The sequence below is a fragment of the Conger conger genome, chromosome 10, assembly GCF_963514075.1.
Source record: "Conger conger chromosome 10, fConCon1.1, whole genome shotgun sequence".
Classification (NCBI taxonomy): Eukaryota; Metazoa; Chordata; class Actinopteri; order Anguilliformes; family Congridae; genus Conger; species Conger conger.
In genome coordinates this window covers 27,861,798-27,879,970 of record NC_083769.1, presented here as the reverse complement: position 1 = coordinate 27,879,970, position 18,173 = coordinate 27,861,798, and the positions used below count along the sequence as shown (strand labels likewise).

The window sequence follows — 18,173 nt, the reverse complement described above, 5'->3', positions numbered from 1 at the left end:
CTTTTCCTCCTCTCCTGCAGTGATAAGTAACACAGATAAGCAAGGCCAGCCCAGAATGTGCAGACATAACACCCCCACCCTGATCAGAGCTCCAGAGCGCAGAGAGGACAGAGAGAGGACAGAGGGAGCAGAGCTCCAGAGCTTAGTGAGGACAGAGAGAGCAGAGCTCCAGAGCTCAGAGAGGACAGAGAGAGCAGAGCTCCAGAGCACAGAGAGGACAGAGAGAGGACAGAGGGAGCAGAGCTCCAGAGCTCAGGGAGGACAGAGAGAGCAGAGCTCAAAGAGGACAGAGGGAGCAGAGCCCCAGAGCTCAGGGAGGACAGAGAGCAGAGCTCCAGAGCTCAGGGAGGACAGAGGGAGCAGAGATCAAGAGCTGAGAGAGGACAGAGAGGGCAGAGTTCAGGGAGGACAGAGAGAGCAGAGCTCCAGAGCTCAGGGAGGACAGAGAGAGCGGAGTTCAGGGAGGACAGAGAGAGCAGAGCTCCAGAGCTCAGGGGGAACAGAGAGAGCAGAGGCCCAGGTGAAGCGTCTCTCTCCCTGGTGATGCGCTCAGTTGCCCGGGGCGGGAGCCTGCAAGGACACTTCACATTTCCTGATGACAGCAGCAGATTCCTCTCCAGCAGGGAGGACAGACCAGGAAGAGGCGGATGGCCTCACTCGCGCTCCACCCGCTACTGTGTACAGAAGGTTAAGAGTGTGCCCCGCCGGGCTTCACCCTGACAGCCAGAGACGCTATAATCTTTCACCAGACCCCCCTCCGCGCCCCCGGCCAACGCAAAATGCCAGGCAGATTGCGGCTTTGCCAGGGGTTGATGGCGGTCTTGCCTCATTACGTCCTCTCTGGTAGGAAGCGCTCTGTATGAAGCAGGGCACAGCCTCTCCAGCAGGGCTCACTTTGTGTGGCCGCAGTGACAGCCTGAGACTGGACCTCTGTACGCACTTGCCTCTGTCCCTGTAGTGCAGTATACTGTATGTGTGAAGGAATGTGATGTTTTTTTAAGCCTGTAATCTTCACTGAGTCACTGTGAGAAAATGGGAAACAGTGTCCATCTCCATCCTTGACTTGCTTAAGTCTGCTCTTACAGGAACTCAAGGACATAGCATTATATAGAGTACTTTTGGCTTTTATATTTACAAGAGGCAAATGGTTTCAATAAGCAGTAATCAAATTAAAAGGTTTTGTAAGTAAAAGCAAATCAGTAAATATACCAATATATAACCAATATAATTAATACAGCCAAGTTTTAGGAGAAGGATTAATGTGCAATATTTTACCTAATGGGCAGTCATTCAAAGTCATAAAGGTCTTGAGGCTTTGAGTGAGGAAGACTTAAACTCACCCCCCTCCCCCATCCACAAGATCGGGGATATTCAACAAAAGATGATGTATGCACAACACCCATACCGATGCCTATTAAGTTTTTAATTTTCACTTTAAACAGGATGTGTAAATTATAGAGCATGTTGCTACCACTCTTCTTAAATAAATAAATAAATAAAGAAGCGAGTCCCTGCATTACTCAAACCCGGAGTGATTTTTCACTGCAGTCGGGCCCTCTGATGATGAATGTGCAATAAACGCCGGGCCCTTCTGAGAATGAAAAACCTTTGTTGGGGCTGGAACAATGGAAGCGCACAAGCGATGCTTGGAGATATTATCTCCAGACGCCCAACCGCCCGAGGCCTTTCTGCCACCGCTGCCGTAACCTTCCAGTTTAGCGGCTGGACTGAGCCCTGCTTGAGTCTCTGCTCTTCATAAAGCTTTATTTTGCGCGTTATACGATGCGGGTTAATCGCTCGCCTTTATGTTCCTTTGCATTAAAAACGCTGTTGCGGTAATTGGCCATTTAGGTTGTAATACAGTGACAACAAAATGGCAGGAGAAGTAAAATAAAATGGAGAAAGGGGTCTTAGTTGCACTCCCCACCCACCTGCCCCATCCTCAGCCATCGGACTACGCTCCCAAACTGAAGCCAAGGCATACCATAAACTCTCAGAGCAGATTTTTAGAACAAGGGGCTGCCACTCCCTCCTGTAGCTGTACTCACTATCCCCCCCAGTGTCCCCCCTCCACCCAGCTCTTCTCATGAGAGCATGAAGTTATTTCTGGGGGACCCCCTACCGTCAGAGAGAGATTTATGTGCCATGCACCCCATTGCCCCCCTCCCCTCCCACAGAACAATGCCCTGGGCGCTTTTACCCAGATGCCACCCTGTAGGGGCCCTCCTTGAATATGCTAATGCACACAGAAGACTCACACAGCACAGCGTGACCGTACACGATTCTTCACCTCGTTTCTTTTTTTCAGCTGGGTGGGTTGTCCCCCCATGGGCTGGTGGGGAGCTGGTGGAGGGGGCCATGCGTAGCAGAAAGCCCAGCTTCCGTGACATACGGGCTGTTTTGCTCACTTTATGAGCTAATTTACGCTGTTTCAGAAATGCAACTCGATAGCACTGGCATCCGCTTTCTCCACACGCTGTCACTTCAGGTCACAGATGGAATGTACCTTTATAGAAACACTAAATCCATGAAAAAAACCTGGATGTAAAGCCAGAGAAATTAGACACTACTATCCCCTTCAGTAAGCTAGTCCAGGAATACAGCAGCGTTACAGCGTGGAACCTTCAGCAGAAGCTGTCATTCTGAAGGGCGAAAGCTGTTCTGTACAAAAAGGGTCTGTTATGTATTGTGATCGCTGATCGATCACTGTCATTGAATATTCCTTCATCCTTGATATGAAATATGCTGACTGCATGAAACTTCAGGTAGCTGCGTAGTGTAACTGATCAATTTGTGAATGATTATTTCATAAGGATTTTATGGCTGGCTTCACAAGGGGAAATGACAATCATGCTGTTAAAGCAATTTAAAACATGCCATTTTTACTGGATACTGTGACAGATTATGAGAGCCATGCTTTATTAACTTCAAGACATGTCAGTGTTACATGACACTCATCTCTGGCTTTTCAATGAAGGTGCAGACAGGGGGCAGCAACATGAAAACCACTGTAACCACTGTAACATTAGTAGAAGATATAAAGACCAGAAGATAAAGGAATTGAACAATAGGTCAGAAGATGCATTCATTGTATGCTCATTTGTAGTCATAAATTAGCCTAGGTGGAGGGCTATGTGGTAGCATTTAAACTACCACATAGACAAATTTAAGGTTTTCTATTCCCAATTCCCTTCAAATTCAACACATTCATTTTTGTAGGCCCATCTCATCACTGCAACACACAAAAGTACAAATCTTACTCATGTGTGGGCTGCCAGCTGATGTTTCTTAGCCATTGCCTCCAAATCAAAAATGATGCATCAGCCTTGGGCACACAGCCTTGGGCAAAAATTTGTGCACACCTGGTTTAAATGTCTGTTATAATGAATCTACATGTGATCGAAAGCAAACCTGAACTCAATGGTACAGAGTTAAACATGAGACCTTTCTGCAAGATTGCTTTTATTTTCATTGGAGGGAGGACAAGGCCAGTAGCTCATAGCCAAGGCTGTAAGAAACTGCAGTATGAAATCTCAAACCATAGACTTTTGCAGATCTGTCACGGCATATCCAAATGTTTTCATGATGCCTTTCACACGAAACACCTAACCTATACATCATTTCCTCTCGAATAGAGTGACTTTCAGAAAAGTTGAGGCACTCAGACAGCAGTCTTGAGGCAAAGCAATTACAGCAGAACTCACAGCTTCTGCAGCCATAATGTTTTATAATAGCCGTGAGCTAAATTTAACGAAGCAAATTACAAACGGACATAAAAAATGATTACACCCCGAAACCCTATTTATTCCTATTTCAAAGATTTTGGAGTGTGGTGTGATCTAAAATTCATGAAAGGTCCAGGCAGTTAATTGTTCCTCTCAGAAAGCTGAAGCAGACCTGCTGTACAGGGAAGAGGGGGGGGGGGGGGGGGGGGGGGGGCTCTTTCTGTTTACCAAACAGGGAGGGACAGTAAAAACAACCTCTGGTGTTTTCAAAGTCGAGCCATTCGTGACAGCACTTAACGCGGCATACAGCGCCACACCCCAGCCTTCTGCTCTAGCCGCAAGGGAGGCTGGGAACTCCGTTCCTCCCACACCCTGTCCCCCTCCCGTCCCCCTCCGACCCTGTCACAGAGGTCCCCTTGTCTCGCATTTCCTGTAAACAGTCAAGTGGAAGCTGGCGGGCAGGACCCCTTCCTCTCCGGGGGTGACCTGGCAATGACCTCAACGCGGCTGACGCGCTGCTCGGCCCACGCCCAGGCCTTCCTCCCCGCCGACGCCTACGCCTACGCCTACACCCGCTTTCAAGCAAACATCTACACACCACGGCCCCCTCCAATCAAACAACTCCCTAACACACAGCACTGAGCCCAAAACACATCACCAGACCCTCCTACCAGTAAATCTACTGTCCAGCTCAGAGGGGCAAACCTTTGTAGTTACTTTGTGACACCTCTTCGCACAATACCCATAAACCAGTACAGAGCAACTGACCTCTCCACCACTCAGAAAATGCAGATTCCCAATGGTTCGGAGATTTGGAACTCCATTCCAAACCACGTCACGCAGTTTTGTTTCAGGAACGGAAATGTTTTACGGCATACTGGGAGAGAAAAATAGACATTTGTTCTTCCAAGCCAACACGATGTGCTTTAAGAGACAAGATGGTTTATATGAAATGAGTCCTACAGTTACTGCAGCTGGGTGGGATTACAAACCAGCAAGACACAGAACTAGACACAGATTACAAACTTTTTATTTTATTTTATTCCTGTTCACCTAACTTCTGATGATATTCATTTGCATATTTTTGGTATTCTTTCTTTGTTTATAGAATGCCATTTATTGCAGAAACAAGGCATTGTGCATCAAATCTGCCAAACTATGCTACAGTATAGACTAGCCCGATGGACACAAACAGACAATGCAGAACTGCTAAAAAAATGTATAGTTATAACACAATGCTTCTGACCCCTCTTTAATCAACTACAGTCCAGTAATAGAGCTGACATCTGACCTGTCTCTAGATATAGGCTAATATGTGCAATCAAATACAGAGCTCCTGACCTCTGAGCCTTCACCAGACAATCCCAAAACCAGCAAAGTGCTCCTGTCTGACACAAGGAGCAGACTCATCACACTGGCTTAGAGGTGACAGTGAATGAGTGTAGCACTGTCATGCATGAGGTTGAAGCATACTGTTAGCAGACCCGGATGCAAAAGAACAATGGCAAGCAATTTCAAATGTACCAAACACAGTCATCATGTCTGGTTGCAGTCTTCTCTGCTGTGAAATACCCTGTGCAAAAATTATTAATGCAATATCCTTATCTCAGCTTTATTTGCACTGGCATATATAACAACTGTCATGTTGGGGCAGCTACTAAGACATGCAAGCTTACAGTACACTCTATGATGAAGGCGTAAAATGTGATAACAGGGAAATAAATTTGATATATTGTGAAAACCTCATACATGTACTTTACATGTATGACCTTTATAGTATCACACCATAGTCCAATAACCTGACATTTAGCAGTACTTTAATAAAACCGCAGCTCATCATAAACCAGCCATAATAATTCACTGCCTCGGATCTATCTTGAATACAACTGAACCAATTAATATCCCAGTTATGCAAACTTAAAACTGCTCACAGAGTAGAGCCATGCCTCTCTTTACAGCACGTTGCTGGCAGATAAATACATAATATAAGCCATAAAGACCTCAAATGCACTTACGCACTACAGTAATAAAGCATAGAATCCATCCATCTGTTCATGTCATATAAACAAAACTGCAATTAATCTTCTCGGTTTATGAGACTAGTTCCTTAACATGTTTCTTGTAGTCTAGAACTAAGTGGGCATACGGTAAGTTTCTTTATGAACTGTACAAAACAGGAATAGTATCAAATGTTAACTGTGTATACTGAGGCACTAATCTGAAAGTGCAGTAATGTGCTCTGGACCGTATCAGTGCTGACTGGGGTGGCACACAGTTGGAGATCCCCCCCCACTGGTCTAATAATGTCCCACTGGAATAAAAGGGTGGAATGGAGAAAACCCTCTGCTTGAAAAGACATCTTTGTTCAAATAGATAATTACAGCTAATGCACCGATGCACTTTAATAATTAGTAGCTGTTATCTGAAGGCAGTGTAAGCCTACCCAGGCTTGTTCTCACAGATACAAAGCTTATAGTAGAAACTAAATGCTCACACACATGCTGCCATCTTACTTTGGGTCGAAAAGTTCATGATATTTATTAGCTTGCAGCATTTCATACACTGCCATCTTAGTGTGATGTGTTGTCATACAATTCAGTCCTATAATTATTTAATAATAAAACAAAACTCACCGGCACTTTATTAGAAACACCTGTATACCTCCTCACTCATGTGATTATCTAATCAGTCTTCAGTTAATGTTCATATCAATCATCAGAATGTGGAAAAAAATTGATCTAAGTGACTTTGACCGTGGAATGGTTATTGGTGCTAGACAGAGTGGTTTCAGTTTCTTAGAAACTGCCCATCTCCTGGGATTTTAAAGCACAACAGACATTAGAGTTTACTCACAATGGTGCAAAAGTTAAAAAAAAACATCCAGTGAAGGCCAGTTCTGTGGGCCAAAATGCCTGGTGACAGTAACGCAAATAACCACACATTACAACAGAGGCATGCAGAAGAGCATCTTTGAACAAACAACGCATCAAATCTCTAAGTGGATAGGCTACAGCAGCAGAATAAGTATAAGTCTAATAAATACCCAATAAAGTGCTCAGTATATTATTACTTACTTCAGCCACCATTTAAAATGGATGTATAAAAGTACACTGGGTTTGGGATTGCTGTGCTCACCACTGACATAGATATAATCTGTAACACAAGCTCTCCTCTGATTGGCTGCGTTGCAATGCATGAGTCCTTAAAGCAATGACAATAAATCAGATGGGTGGCTGCTGAGGACAGGGGCAATGTCAAACTCGCACTGAAAACAAAAGGAGTAGTGACTACAGCCCCCGGCCCCCCTGGGAAAAAAGACAGAAATCCTGACACGTCCTTCGACTGCCCCTTCAGATCAGCAAGTGTCCAGAGGACAGAAGAAGCAGCCCCACAATGAAAAACCTTACTGACCTGCCGCTGGGAATGGACCTTAGACAGATCTAATTATCAACAAAATGGGAAATGATCAAACCTATAAAGAACACATAGAGCAAAGCTTAAAAGGTCTCTGCTCCAGTCAGAGAATTCAATAAACGTTTAACCAGATAAACCCTGTGAAACAGGGCAAACAATACTATTTCAGTACAGACAGCATAGAGAGGATCTCTTCTCCAAATAATTAAGGATGCATTGAAAAGATGCTTTTTATCTACAGATATTTCAAATCTGATTAGGCTACACAACTTGGCAACAACTGTAATAAATTATTCCCTAAAATGAAATTCCTGACAAACTGAACCACCGTAAATTTCCTATCAAGTGTTCCAATAATCTTTATTATCCACAGTTGCCTAATTGATGCTAAATCTTAGTGTCCTGCAACAAGAGCCATTTTAACAGCATTTTATTGCACTCTTGCTATTATAAATATTTCCTGGCTATAAAAAATTATAGATAGCTTGAAAGATGCCCTAGCTTTTAGGTAATAATTTGTCATGCAGTCATATGAAAAATATGTTTTCCTGATTCAGTAATAATCAAGTAATTAATACTGAATTGCTTTTAATGCAGCAGGGAACTGGCAAACAAACACAAAAGATGTGAAGTTCAAAGACAGGATCATGGGTACTTCAGTTCAAAAGATTCTCCAAACAAGCAAATAGAGTACAACTTAGTGTGATTTGGAACCAGCAATGACACGTGATAGGTAATTAATTCAATACAGTTTTTTGGTACTTAAACCATTACTAGGCCTTCACTCCGATGAAGGCCTAGTGCCGAAACGTCAGCACGTCTGCCAATAAAGTGGTGACTCTGTAACTAGCAATGTTGCACTTTTTCCTTACTTTTTCAAAAACTTATACCATTACAAACATAAATACCAAATGGCATTATTTATTCACTTAGTAAGCACCTTTTCAAAAAAGAAAAGTGCATTTTAAAATACACAGGCAGTGGTCCTCCTGGACGGGACCAAAGACTGGACCAAAAGTCTGTTGGTCACAGGCCTAGTATCTTGATCACTGCTCTGTTATTTCAAATTGTAAAGTGCAAATCCCTCTCTGTACTGCAAAAATATAAAGACTGCCATAAGTCATATCCTCTCTGGTCGACCCCATGAAGCTGTTGAATTGGATAGTAAATCATGATGTGGGCACTAACATTAAGTGAACACATGTAATTTGGTCATGGAACAGAGCTTTGTGTCATTTTATGCTGTTACACAAACATGCACACACACACTCGCGCATGTACGCGCACACACACACTAGGCCAACAGTAATTTAGCAGATGTCATGGTCAGATGTCTCCACATCTATCCCACTGCCATGTTCAGCACAAAGATAAATAGATAAAATAAATAACACATCTGCAAATTCAATAATTTCCAAGAGTATGCAAAGTTCCCCTCATTCCCCAGACCAAGGTGGCAATCCAGAATAGACCATTTCTGATATACAACTCTGGAATTCAGACCCATACATTTCAGACCAATTCACTGTTTAATTCAATTAACTGAAAGGGCAAACACTATTTTGTAGATTTTCCAGAATTATTGAAAACATTGCAATTAAAGTTAAAGTAAATAAGAACACACCATACGATTCTTGCAGCATAAAACGGAAGTGATGTAGGACCATTTCAATGTATAGGCTATGTTTGGACAGAACAAGGAGTGCACAGAATTCTTCAAGTCTTCAAGAACAACATCATTTCACAAATGATCTTAATCTACAAAAAACATTGAGATCTTTGTCACTCCTTCATCTATATAACTATATACGTATAAAGCAATACAATGGTTTACATTACCTTTCTGTTTCTTCTTCTGTTGTTTGAGGTTTGTTTTCAAATCCAGTAAAACTGCTCATATCTACATAGCCATCATTCTCATTGGCAGAAGACAGAGCCCGACTGGGGTCATCGAAGAACTCTCCAAAAGTCCCTGCTCGAGCGGGTCTTCTGGGTGGGATCTGGATATTCTCATAGTCAGAGCTCATGGCCGGAATGTTCTCATAGTCAGAGGTGTCTGCATTGGGGAAGGAAATTGACCTGGGCTTGGTCAGTGGGAGGGGCATGAAGGGGGGCCGAGAACGGTCTTCGAATGACTCCACTCGGGACACACACCTGTTGCTGAAAGTCTTTGGCCCTCCTTTTCTCTTTCCGTCTTTGTAGAACAGGAAAGTAGTCGGGGAGTCTGACAAGCGCTGCGGTTTCCCAGACCGAACCTTTAGGTGTGGAGAGCTGCCTATGCTCCTCCTGTCCATGTCCAGCACACGCAGGGGCCCATGGTGGCTGGACTCGGATGACGACCGCGACGAGGAGACGTTGACATCCACATGGACCTTGTTCTCCGTCTTCCTCCTAAACTTCAGTGTCAAAAAGCGCTTAAACGAGGACTTCTTCTTTTTCTGCTTGTCAGAAGTGTCACTCTCAATTAAAAGAGATGGAGAGCTTTTAGTTATGGGCTTCTTAGTAATAGAGGCAAGTTCAAAAGGAGGTGGAATATCTACAACTGAGGTTGGGGTGGACATACCACTGGAAGCAAGGTGGCTTCTCTGGGAAAAGCTGCCAGAAGATCCAATGACACAAGGTAAGGAGAGGTTGTCATCTGCTCTCTTAATTCTTCCGTCCTCCCCGAGAAAACAGTCATCCTCTCTATAAACAGACATTGGCATTTCCTGCCCCTCAACCGAGTAGGAGCGTGGATAGAAAAAGAAGCGCCGTGCTACAGTGGATGGGGTGATTCGATTTATCTCTAGCTGTTCGCTGTCACTCAGAGGATGACCACTCTTATCTAAGGCCACGGTGTAGTAGTCATGGGTTTGGGATTCAATGCCCGGCTCCTCTGGGACCGTTTCTGGAACATAACCAGGCACCTTTCCCGAGAGTGACCGTGACCGCGTCACAATACTCTTTCTGTCCATGGCAAGGAAGTTCTCACCCTCTGAATCAAGACCTGCTTCCTCATAGACATGTTCATCACTGACATTGTCCCTCTCTGTGTCTGTTTCCTCCAAATAAGGCACTATATGGCCTTCATAGTCTATATCATCCCCAAACACTTCTGCGGTGTCAGCGAACACCAGCCTGTCTGTTAGCTCTGGGGTACTGCATATATCCATGTCTGCAGGAACAGTTATGGAGCACAGCCTAAAGCGTGGCTGATTATTGGACTGGTTGAGGACAGCTTCAGCACATTTGCTGGTACATTTGCGTGTTTTTGCCACTCTTTTCTTGCTCACATTTTTGGCCTGGTCATCACTGTCACCAATCTCAACATAGTCCTCCGATGACACACATTCAAGTTGTTGTAAGCACTCAGCCTCTTCGCAGAGAGAGTCATTATCAATATCTGCATAGTGGTTGGCAGTGTCTTTGGCCTGTGGTATTACGACTATTTCCTCTGGAGGACTCTCAGCATCCTCTAGTTCTGTTTGGCTCTCCTCAATTTCAACTATGTCCTCAGAAGAGACATAGTATGGCTCTAGATTTTCAGAGTTTGAAGCTGGCTGCTCCTCTAGTACAGAGCACTGCTCGGATTTAGTATAGTCAGAAAAATGTTCCAACTTTTTATGTTCAGCCCTAATGTCCTTGTCATCAGCTACATCTAATGCATGGCAAGAATATTCAAATGAGCCTTTAGTGTTTCCTGTATCCATGTCACTGGAAAAGACAGGAATGTTCTGATCCTCCAGATCACAAAGGGCATTGCTGACATCATATGAACAGTCGTCATGCTTTGAAGGAGGTCCGCTCCCATTCACTCCCACTGAGGAAGCACTAGAGTCCAACACAGCCCCCTGACAAGGAGAACGATCTGGTGAAGTGTGGTCCCCTACTGAGCCTCCACTCTCTGGGTCCTCAATGACAGACTCAGGAATGGAGGCTCCATAATCCTGACTCTGCAGTTCCTGCACAGGATCCTCTGGGTTTACGGATGAATCCTCAGTAGGACTCTCTGTCTCTAGGCTCAGGTCTTCAGGATCGTCCTCAATGTGTGGGTGGTGATCGGTTCCTTCATCACCTGAAGCTGCATCACACTCAGAAAACACGCCGGTGTCCTCGGGCACTGCATCACACTCTGAACACACTGTGTTGGGGATCTCCGGCTCCTCATCGCCTGTGCATTCTGCGTCAGTGACCTCGGCTGCATATGCCGAGTCAGCAGAGCATTCAGTGTCGCTAACTTCCGGTGTGTCCATAGAATACGTTCCTTCCATTTTGGTAGGATCGGCCGATGCCTCCTCCTCACTGTCCGTGTCCCTCTCTTCCCCTCCACTCTCTGCAGAATCACAACCCTCCTGGTCTAGTGTGGGTTGCTGCTCGTCAGCCCCATCGCCTTCAGGCAGGGACCCTTCTGACTCATTCCCCTGATCCGGTTCCTCCTCAGAGAACTGCAGATCTCCATTGCTGCAGCCGCTGAGGCTGTCCTGATCATCCAGGCTGCAGGTCTCCCCTGGGGCATGGAGCACCTGGGGTTTGGGTGCCACGGGAGGCTTGGGGCCCCTGGCAGAGGCACGCGGTCTTGACATGAGGGACGAAGGCAATTTAGAAGACAGGTGACTGAGAATATTTGGTTTTGGAGCTAGAGGTGGCTTCTTATATTCTGAAAACAAACAAAGAAAATCCAGCAAAGAAATTAACACATTTTTCTGGTATTATTCTTATGTGGCCTACATTGTGATGTCTGGATCTATGTGGCACAGACATGAAACATAAATGACTGTAGCCAGTAACAAAAAATTTTGTAATGCATGAACACATACTACCACAGAGCAATCCAGACTGTGACTGTATTTTACTGGAATTGTACAGTCCCACACTTATATTTATCTGACAGAGACCACAGATAAATAGCATGGAATCAATTGCCAGAACACGTAAGTGAGCCAGAGACCTATGGGGTACTGAAATCCACACTTAATGTAGTACTGGACACTCCATAGTTTGTAGGTAAATGGTAAGCCTAGATGGGCTGTAATGTTCATATAGTCTGCATAACTTAATTTCATAACATTGGCTAAGTTTATCAGAGGTGGAAAATCCAAGTTCAGAAAATAAAAGTCCTCCCCAGTATTTTTTTCCCATCACCTGGATTTGCCCAGTAGCACGACTATTTAGCCAGGAGAACTAATTAGGTAAAACAGCTGGCCAAGTTAATGGCTGCCAGAACATTTTCTAACCCTGGACTTCCCCCATCTGATTTTTGCACAGACAATAATAATTTGATCTGAATTCATTCATTCATTCATTCATTCATTATCCTAACCTGCTTATCCTGAACAGGGTCACAAGGGGGCTGGAGCCTATCCCAGCATACATTGGGCGAAAGGTAGGAATACACCCTGGACAGGTCGCCAGTCCATCGCAGGGCACACACACCATTCACTCATACACTCATACCCATGGGCAATTTAGACTCTCCAATCAGCCTAACCAGCATGTCTTTGGACCGTGGGAGGAAACCCACACAAACACGGGGAGAACATGCAAACTCCGCACAGAGAGGCCCCGGCCGACGGGGATTCAAACCCAGGACCTCCTTGCTGTGAGGTGGCAGTGCTACCCACTGCACCATCCGAGCCGCCTTGATCTTAATATGATTAAGGACATTTATTATAAAATTAGAGAAGTTATAAAGGTATAAAATGCCTTTATGTGATTATCTTAATCAAATTACAGTCATAATCAGAATAAACATAACTTGATTAAGACACCTAGATTTATTCTGAATCTTTGGATTTATTGGTGCATGTACTGTAAATGTCTTCTGGCTCTTGAAAGGTCACAGGGCCCTGTTCCACAAAGCAGTTAGCCAGATAACTGCTCAAAGTAAAACCCAGAACAGCTTTTTACTTCAATCCATGTTCCAAATTTTGGCAGGCTCTGGATTTTACTCAGCGTTTTACTCTGGCTAACTCAGTAATCCTGCTTTATGGAACAGTGAACTGGATATTTGTTGTACAATTCAAGCTCAAGACAACATAGCAAACAACAACACACAGAGTGGTGTACGATGTGGCGGTGAAATTATTAATAAAAGTAATAATTTTTGGACAGATGTACAATTCTCTTCATGCTTCTCTTCAGTTGATTATTTTGTCAGTTCTGCAGAAATTAGACTGATTATTAAAATCATCCATGTAAACCAGGGTGTTAAGAGAAATTGCGTTATTCGACACCATTACCGAGTTTACAAAGCTCAGTTGCCCCTCACATCACAAAGGCTGAGGGGCATGCACTGTCACATTTTCAGGGTTCAGAACATCCTTCATGAGATCAAATAGCTTGTCAAACTACAAGACAGCTGAACATTTGAAAGCTGTCTGTAATTTCCTTTAACACCACTCTCTCCCCCAAGTCCTTACTTTGTACAAGCATCCAACATGTGTGAGTGGTCAAGGTGGGAGGAGAGTTTGTCCTATATCATGCCCAACAGCAGTGCTTGCTGCAGAAAAGCATGTTAACATCTCAGATGGAGAAAAAGTAAAGCACTTGGAAACCTGTTTATTTCGAGTTAGTGGATTATTGTGTGCAGGTAAGCGCAGACATTGCTATTAATATAATGTAAGACAAACTGATTCTTTATAAAACAAGACATTACATAAAATGGCTGTTACTTCCTTCCTGAATGTCTACAACCTAGCTATTAGTTTAAATGGGATTTCAACTAACCAAGAACAAGAACATACACTGATCAGTGTAGATCTTGTACACTCATTGGGAGGAGGGGGGTGCATTGTTTTGTTATTTAAATATATTGGTACGTACTGGTGTTCATGATCACCTCTATCTTAACTGGTGCTCCAGGACCTGCAGAATGTTTCTTTTTTTTAAAAAATGAAGACCACCCACCATATTTCAAAATACTTCGATTGATTGTGCCATGATTTTCACTACATGCAATACCATGTAATTCCAATGGAAATAAAAAGGGTGAAACTGTAGGATTAGATGCCAGGAATTTTTAAATATGGCAGGTGGAAAAATTAAACAGGCCCTGGAACATCTGTTAAGATAGATGTCATCATGAACACCAGTACGTACCACGATATTTAAATAACAAACAATTCAACCCCCCCCCCCTTCTTTCCAATGAGCTTACATGACTTCCAGTTTCTTGAATGCAATTCACTCATGATTATTTGCTTATATAAGTACACATATCACTTAATTCAATATTAAGTGTTAAATACAGCATTTTTAATCATGAAAAAACTGATTTAAGCAGGTGGTTTCTCTGTGTAGGATCACAACTTAAAACAGCTGGTCCAATCATAAATAAGAAGAAAAACTAGATATATTCCAGGCCAATAGAGCTGGAGTACGACATTAGGCCCATTTAGATCTATCCCATTGTATATCCATTGTATAGGTTTTGAGGGAGGGATGGAGGTTCCCATGATCAAATTAACTTATATTCTCCTTCATCTCTTCCTGTTATTCTGTACCTGCTAAAATGCACATCCTTTTAGCCAGGCTGTGTTTAGTCCTATTTCTGCTGATATCTTGTTTTCCACTCTAATTAACTGTTTCAGCAGACTCGCCTTGAAAGACTCCTCACAGGAAGTGGACAGGGGAAGGATATTAACAGCGTGCCCCTGGCTTTTCTGTGAACCCCCTGGAAGGACAATATTACTACACCACTGGACTTCCCTGTGCCACTTCCTGTGATTCACCAAGAAGTCCTTTCAGAATATGTTTTTTCCCTTGGGATGGTCTGTCACCATGTCAAAGGACAATAAGAGGCAGAAACAACAACAGCTTTGGTCTCACAAAGCCCTTGCTTGCAACAGGATATGCAAACAAGAACCCGATTAAACTAAATAAAACCAGGAATGACAGCTATACTGGAACCCTAAATGTACTGTAAGGTCTGCAGGATATGAGCTCAGATTAAGGTTGTAAAACCAGTAGCCTAAAATAATAATCACTTCAGATAGCCATATCTTCAAGTTACCTGAAGTCCATCAAATTTACCAGAAGAATGTAAGATATGCTAGCTTACTCTTTAAACCAACAACCGAAATTACTGAAATTGTTATACTGTTCCATGCTGTTCACAGTTAAAGCTGCCTGCTTGAGCTGGTACTGTACTTTACTTCCACTGTGTTGCTAAAACTGAGATGAAAGAAATTCATATTTTGATTATGAACAACAAATAATCAAAAATCTGTATATGAATCAAATAATTCAGGTCATTCACAAGCCAAATCAGTACAAAACAGTAATTGTTTAGTTTTCTTGAGAGATACACTTCACCAGTGATACCTACCACCAGTTAAAGTCCACCAGGTTTCATAGTTGGAATTTCCTACCCCCACATGAGATTGATAAATCAATGCATTGTTATCCATCTCCCCTTTTCTAGCCCTGAAGAGTACTTTTCTGCAAGAATCCATAATCATACAGTGCATTGTGTACTTTATCATTATGAGTTGACAGTCAACTGAATTTGATAGTGTGAAATATGGACTATGAAGATTATCTGCTAAATGCGTTCATATTCATTCATTAATAGTACACTTGCACCACAGTTTACAATGATTGACACTGATCATTACAAATCACATATTATTACATGCATTACAAATAACGATTTGGTTTTTACAACTAAGAGTATTTGGAGCAAAGAACAGTGAAAATGTTATGGTATTTTAAATCACTTAAAATACTGTAGCCTATATTTTGATATTCAAATAGCCATATGTCTATAGGCCAACACGTTTTTTATTTATTTATTGCAATATAGCCGACTTCAAAATACGCTAGGGGCAGCATCTGAATAGCATTTACTGATGATAGTCTACCAAACACAGTTTGGGTAATGATAATAATATGTACTTACATGTAGGACTAACTGTTAAAAAAACAAAAACAATCCTCATTATTAATTAGCCTTGAAGAATATACATTTTTCCTCGGAGGTTTTAACTTCCAAAATAACCTAATTGTCCAGTTGGTGCTGACAAAGTCATGTGAAAATATGTATTTGTATATAGTCTATAACGAACTTTTTTGCCTTCTTTTTTTAGTTCTTTTTTCACATCCACTGTCGTTGTAACGACTACTTCCTCGGTCATATCAGGGGATATCGTAAAAATAACTGATAAATAGAGAAAGTATATTTGTCCGATATTTGTCCGATATTTGTCCAACATGTTGTTACAAAACTTCAGTTTTGTTTAACAAAGAGCATACAAATAAGTAGTTAGAATGTCCAGTCCAGGAGCTTACCATCTCCACTAACTGTAGGTTCTATAACTAATACTCATCCCGTCCCGTTCCAAACATCTTTCATCATGTTTTTACAATATTTGTAAATGACTTTGGTTTTGCGCGTCCACATAGTTAATTTGTAGACGTTTTCAAAAGTCCGGTACAAAAACACACTCTTACCTGCGCTCATTTTGGGGACATAACCCGCATTACCACCCAAGGCATCTCCGCACCATTCTCCGTAATAAGAAGCGTGCACTGTACATCCAAACACTGCGGAAACTTATTCCACTCGAATTCCAGTAGTATTGTAGGCAGTGAGTGAAAAGAGAATACAATTAGAAAATGTCTGGCATTGTTTTACCTGGTGAGAATCATTTTGCATTTTCTTAATAGATGTTGTGGTCCTTAGCTCTCCATGCGCACTCCCTATTTACTGAACAACTGCTGGCGCGCGAGCACTTGGAGCTCGAACTGGATAAAGGAGGTATTTCCTCTAGTTTCCTGAAGAGGAAGCTCTTTTGCTCCGTCAGGGATTGTTGACCAAACCTGCTCGCCTCTTACACAGGCAGAAATACTCGGAACAGCTACCAGAAAAATATTTTTGTATTATTGTTTTGTATCAAAGCGACACAAATAGCATCTGGCAACTTAAGAATAATTAACGTAAAATCTGAAGCCAAACGAACTTTCAAAGGTAACCGGTCCACGTTGAGCGCAGGTCAGGTGGTGAATGGAAAACACAAGTCTCGTGTCTGGTTCTGTGATCATCGCATAATTATTTCTAACTCAGAGCAGTACTGATTGATTGCATTCTTGCTCACCTCCAATGTAAAGAAACTGTACTTGAGGTTTAAGATAAGACATTAATCACATTTTTGTCTGTATGCCAAAATAATTACCCTTGCAAAAATACTGTTGTTATTATTAGATAGAAAATGCTGTAAAATGTTATTATCCTTTTACAGTTTGTCCAAGTTTGTCAGTGAACGTTATGGCATTGAAGCAGTGATTGGTTTGAATAAAACCTAGTAAAATGACCACTGAAAGAATGAATTGTATTTGCGCTCCGTACAATTTTTTTTCAAGTGTCAGAAGTATGCACTCCACTGAGTGTCAACCCCACTCTACCCGGTTCAAATAGAACATATGCATATTTTTCACTCGCTTGCTTTTTTTGGCAGCCATAGCAGCCATACTGTAGCTCTCATACTCGTAATTTGGTATTTTACGTCAGCAGGGAATACATTCAATGCTCCTAAAAGCCAACACCCTTCGAAAACCATGTTTCACTCACCACTCTACAAAAGTACTGCATTTAAAAAATAAATAAAAATTCAATATACAGTAGTTTGAATATACATTTGTATTAGTCTACAATGTTATGTATGTGTTTTTATGGTACCATAGACTGTGTGTGCTGACATAGGCACTTGAAAGTGTGGTTAAGTTTCTTTCTAAATGGTTATTTGTCATCGATAACATATTCAGTCGTTTCTTTATAATCTAAAACCAGAACATGGGACTTCTAAAATGTGTCTTTAGGATGCAAATTGCCTTTTGCCATTGCAGACATGATTTCCTGACTAATGCATCTGCTGCCTGATTGGAGGAAAGCAGCCCTTTAAAACCTTTTTGCAAAACAGGAAACTTCCCCCCATTTCCTGCGCTACAGGCTCCACTTCCTTAGCAACAGATGGACAATGCTGGCACTATTCACCCCTAAGAGTCTCAAAATATTTACAAATGTGAAATATGATGTAATATTTAGTTTTTAGCATTTAT

At 42.4% G+C, this 18,173-nt stretch overlaps 1 protein-coding gene across 2 annotated transcripts in view; it reads right to left on the bottom strand.

The window, feature by feature from the left end:
- The window catches only part of LOC133139129 (FYVE, RhoGEF and PH domain-containing protein 5-like), a 45,714-nt gene extending 29,024 nt beyond the window's left edge, over positions 1 to 16,690 (bottom strand). For both annotated transcript variants that reach the window (XM_061258461.1, XM_061258462.1), the window contains exons 1-2: positions 16,569 to 16,690; positions 8,979 to 11,775 (exon numbers count right to left, since the gene is read on the bottom strand). In XM_061258461.1, coding sequence (XP_061114445.1) covers positions 8,979 to 11,775; positions 16,569 to 16,578 — 2,807 coding nt within the window. In that variant the 5' untranslated portion in view covers positions 16,579 to 16,690. The remainder of the gene's footprint in view (positions 1 to 8,978; positions 11,776 to 16,568) is intronic.
- Between the last annotated feature and the right edge of the window lie 1,483 nt (positions 16,691 to 18,173).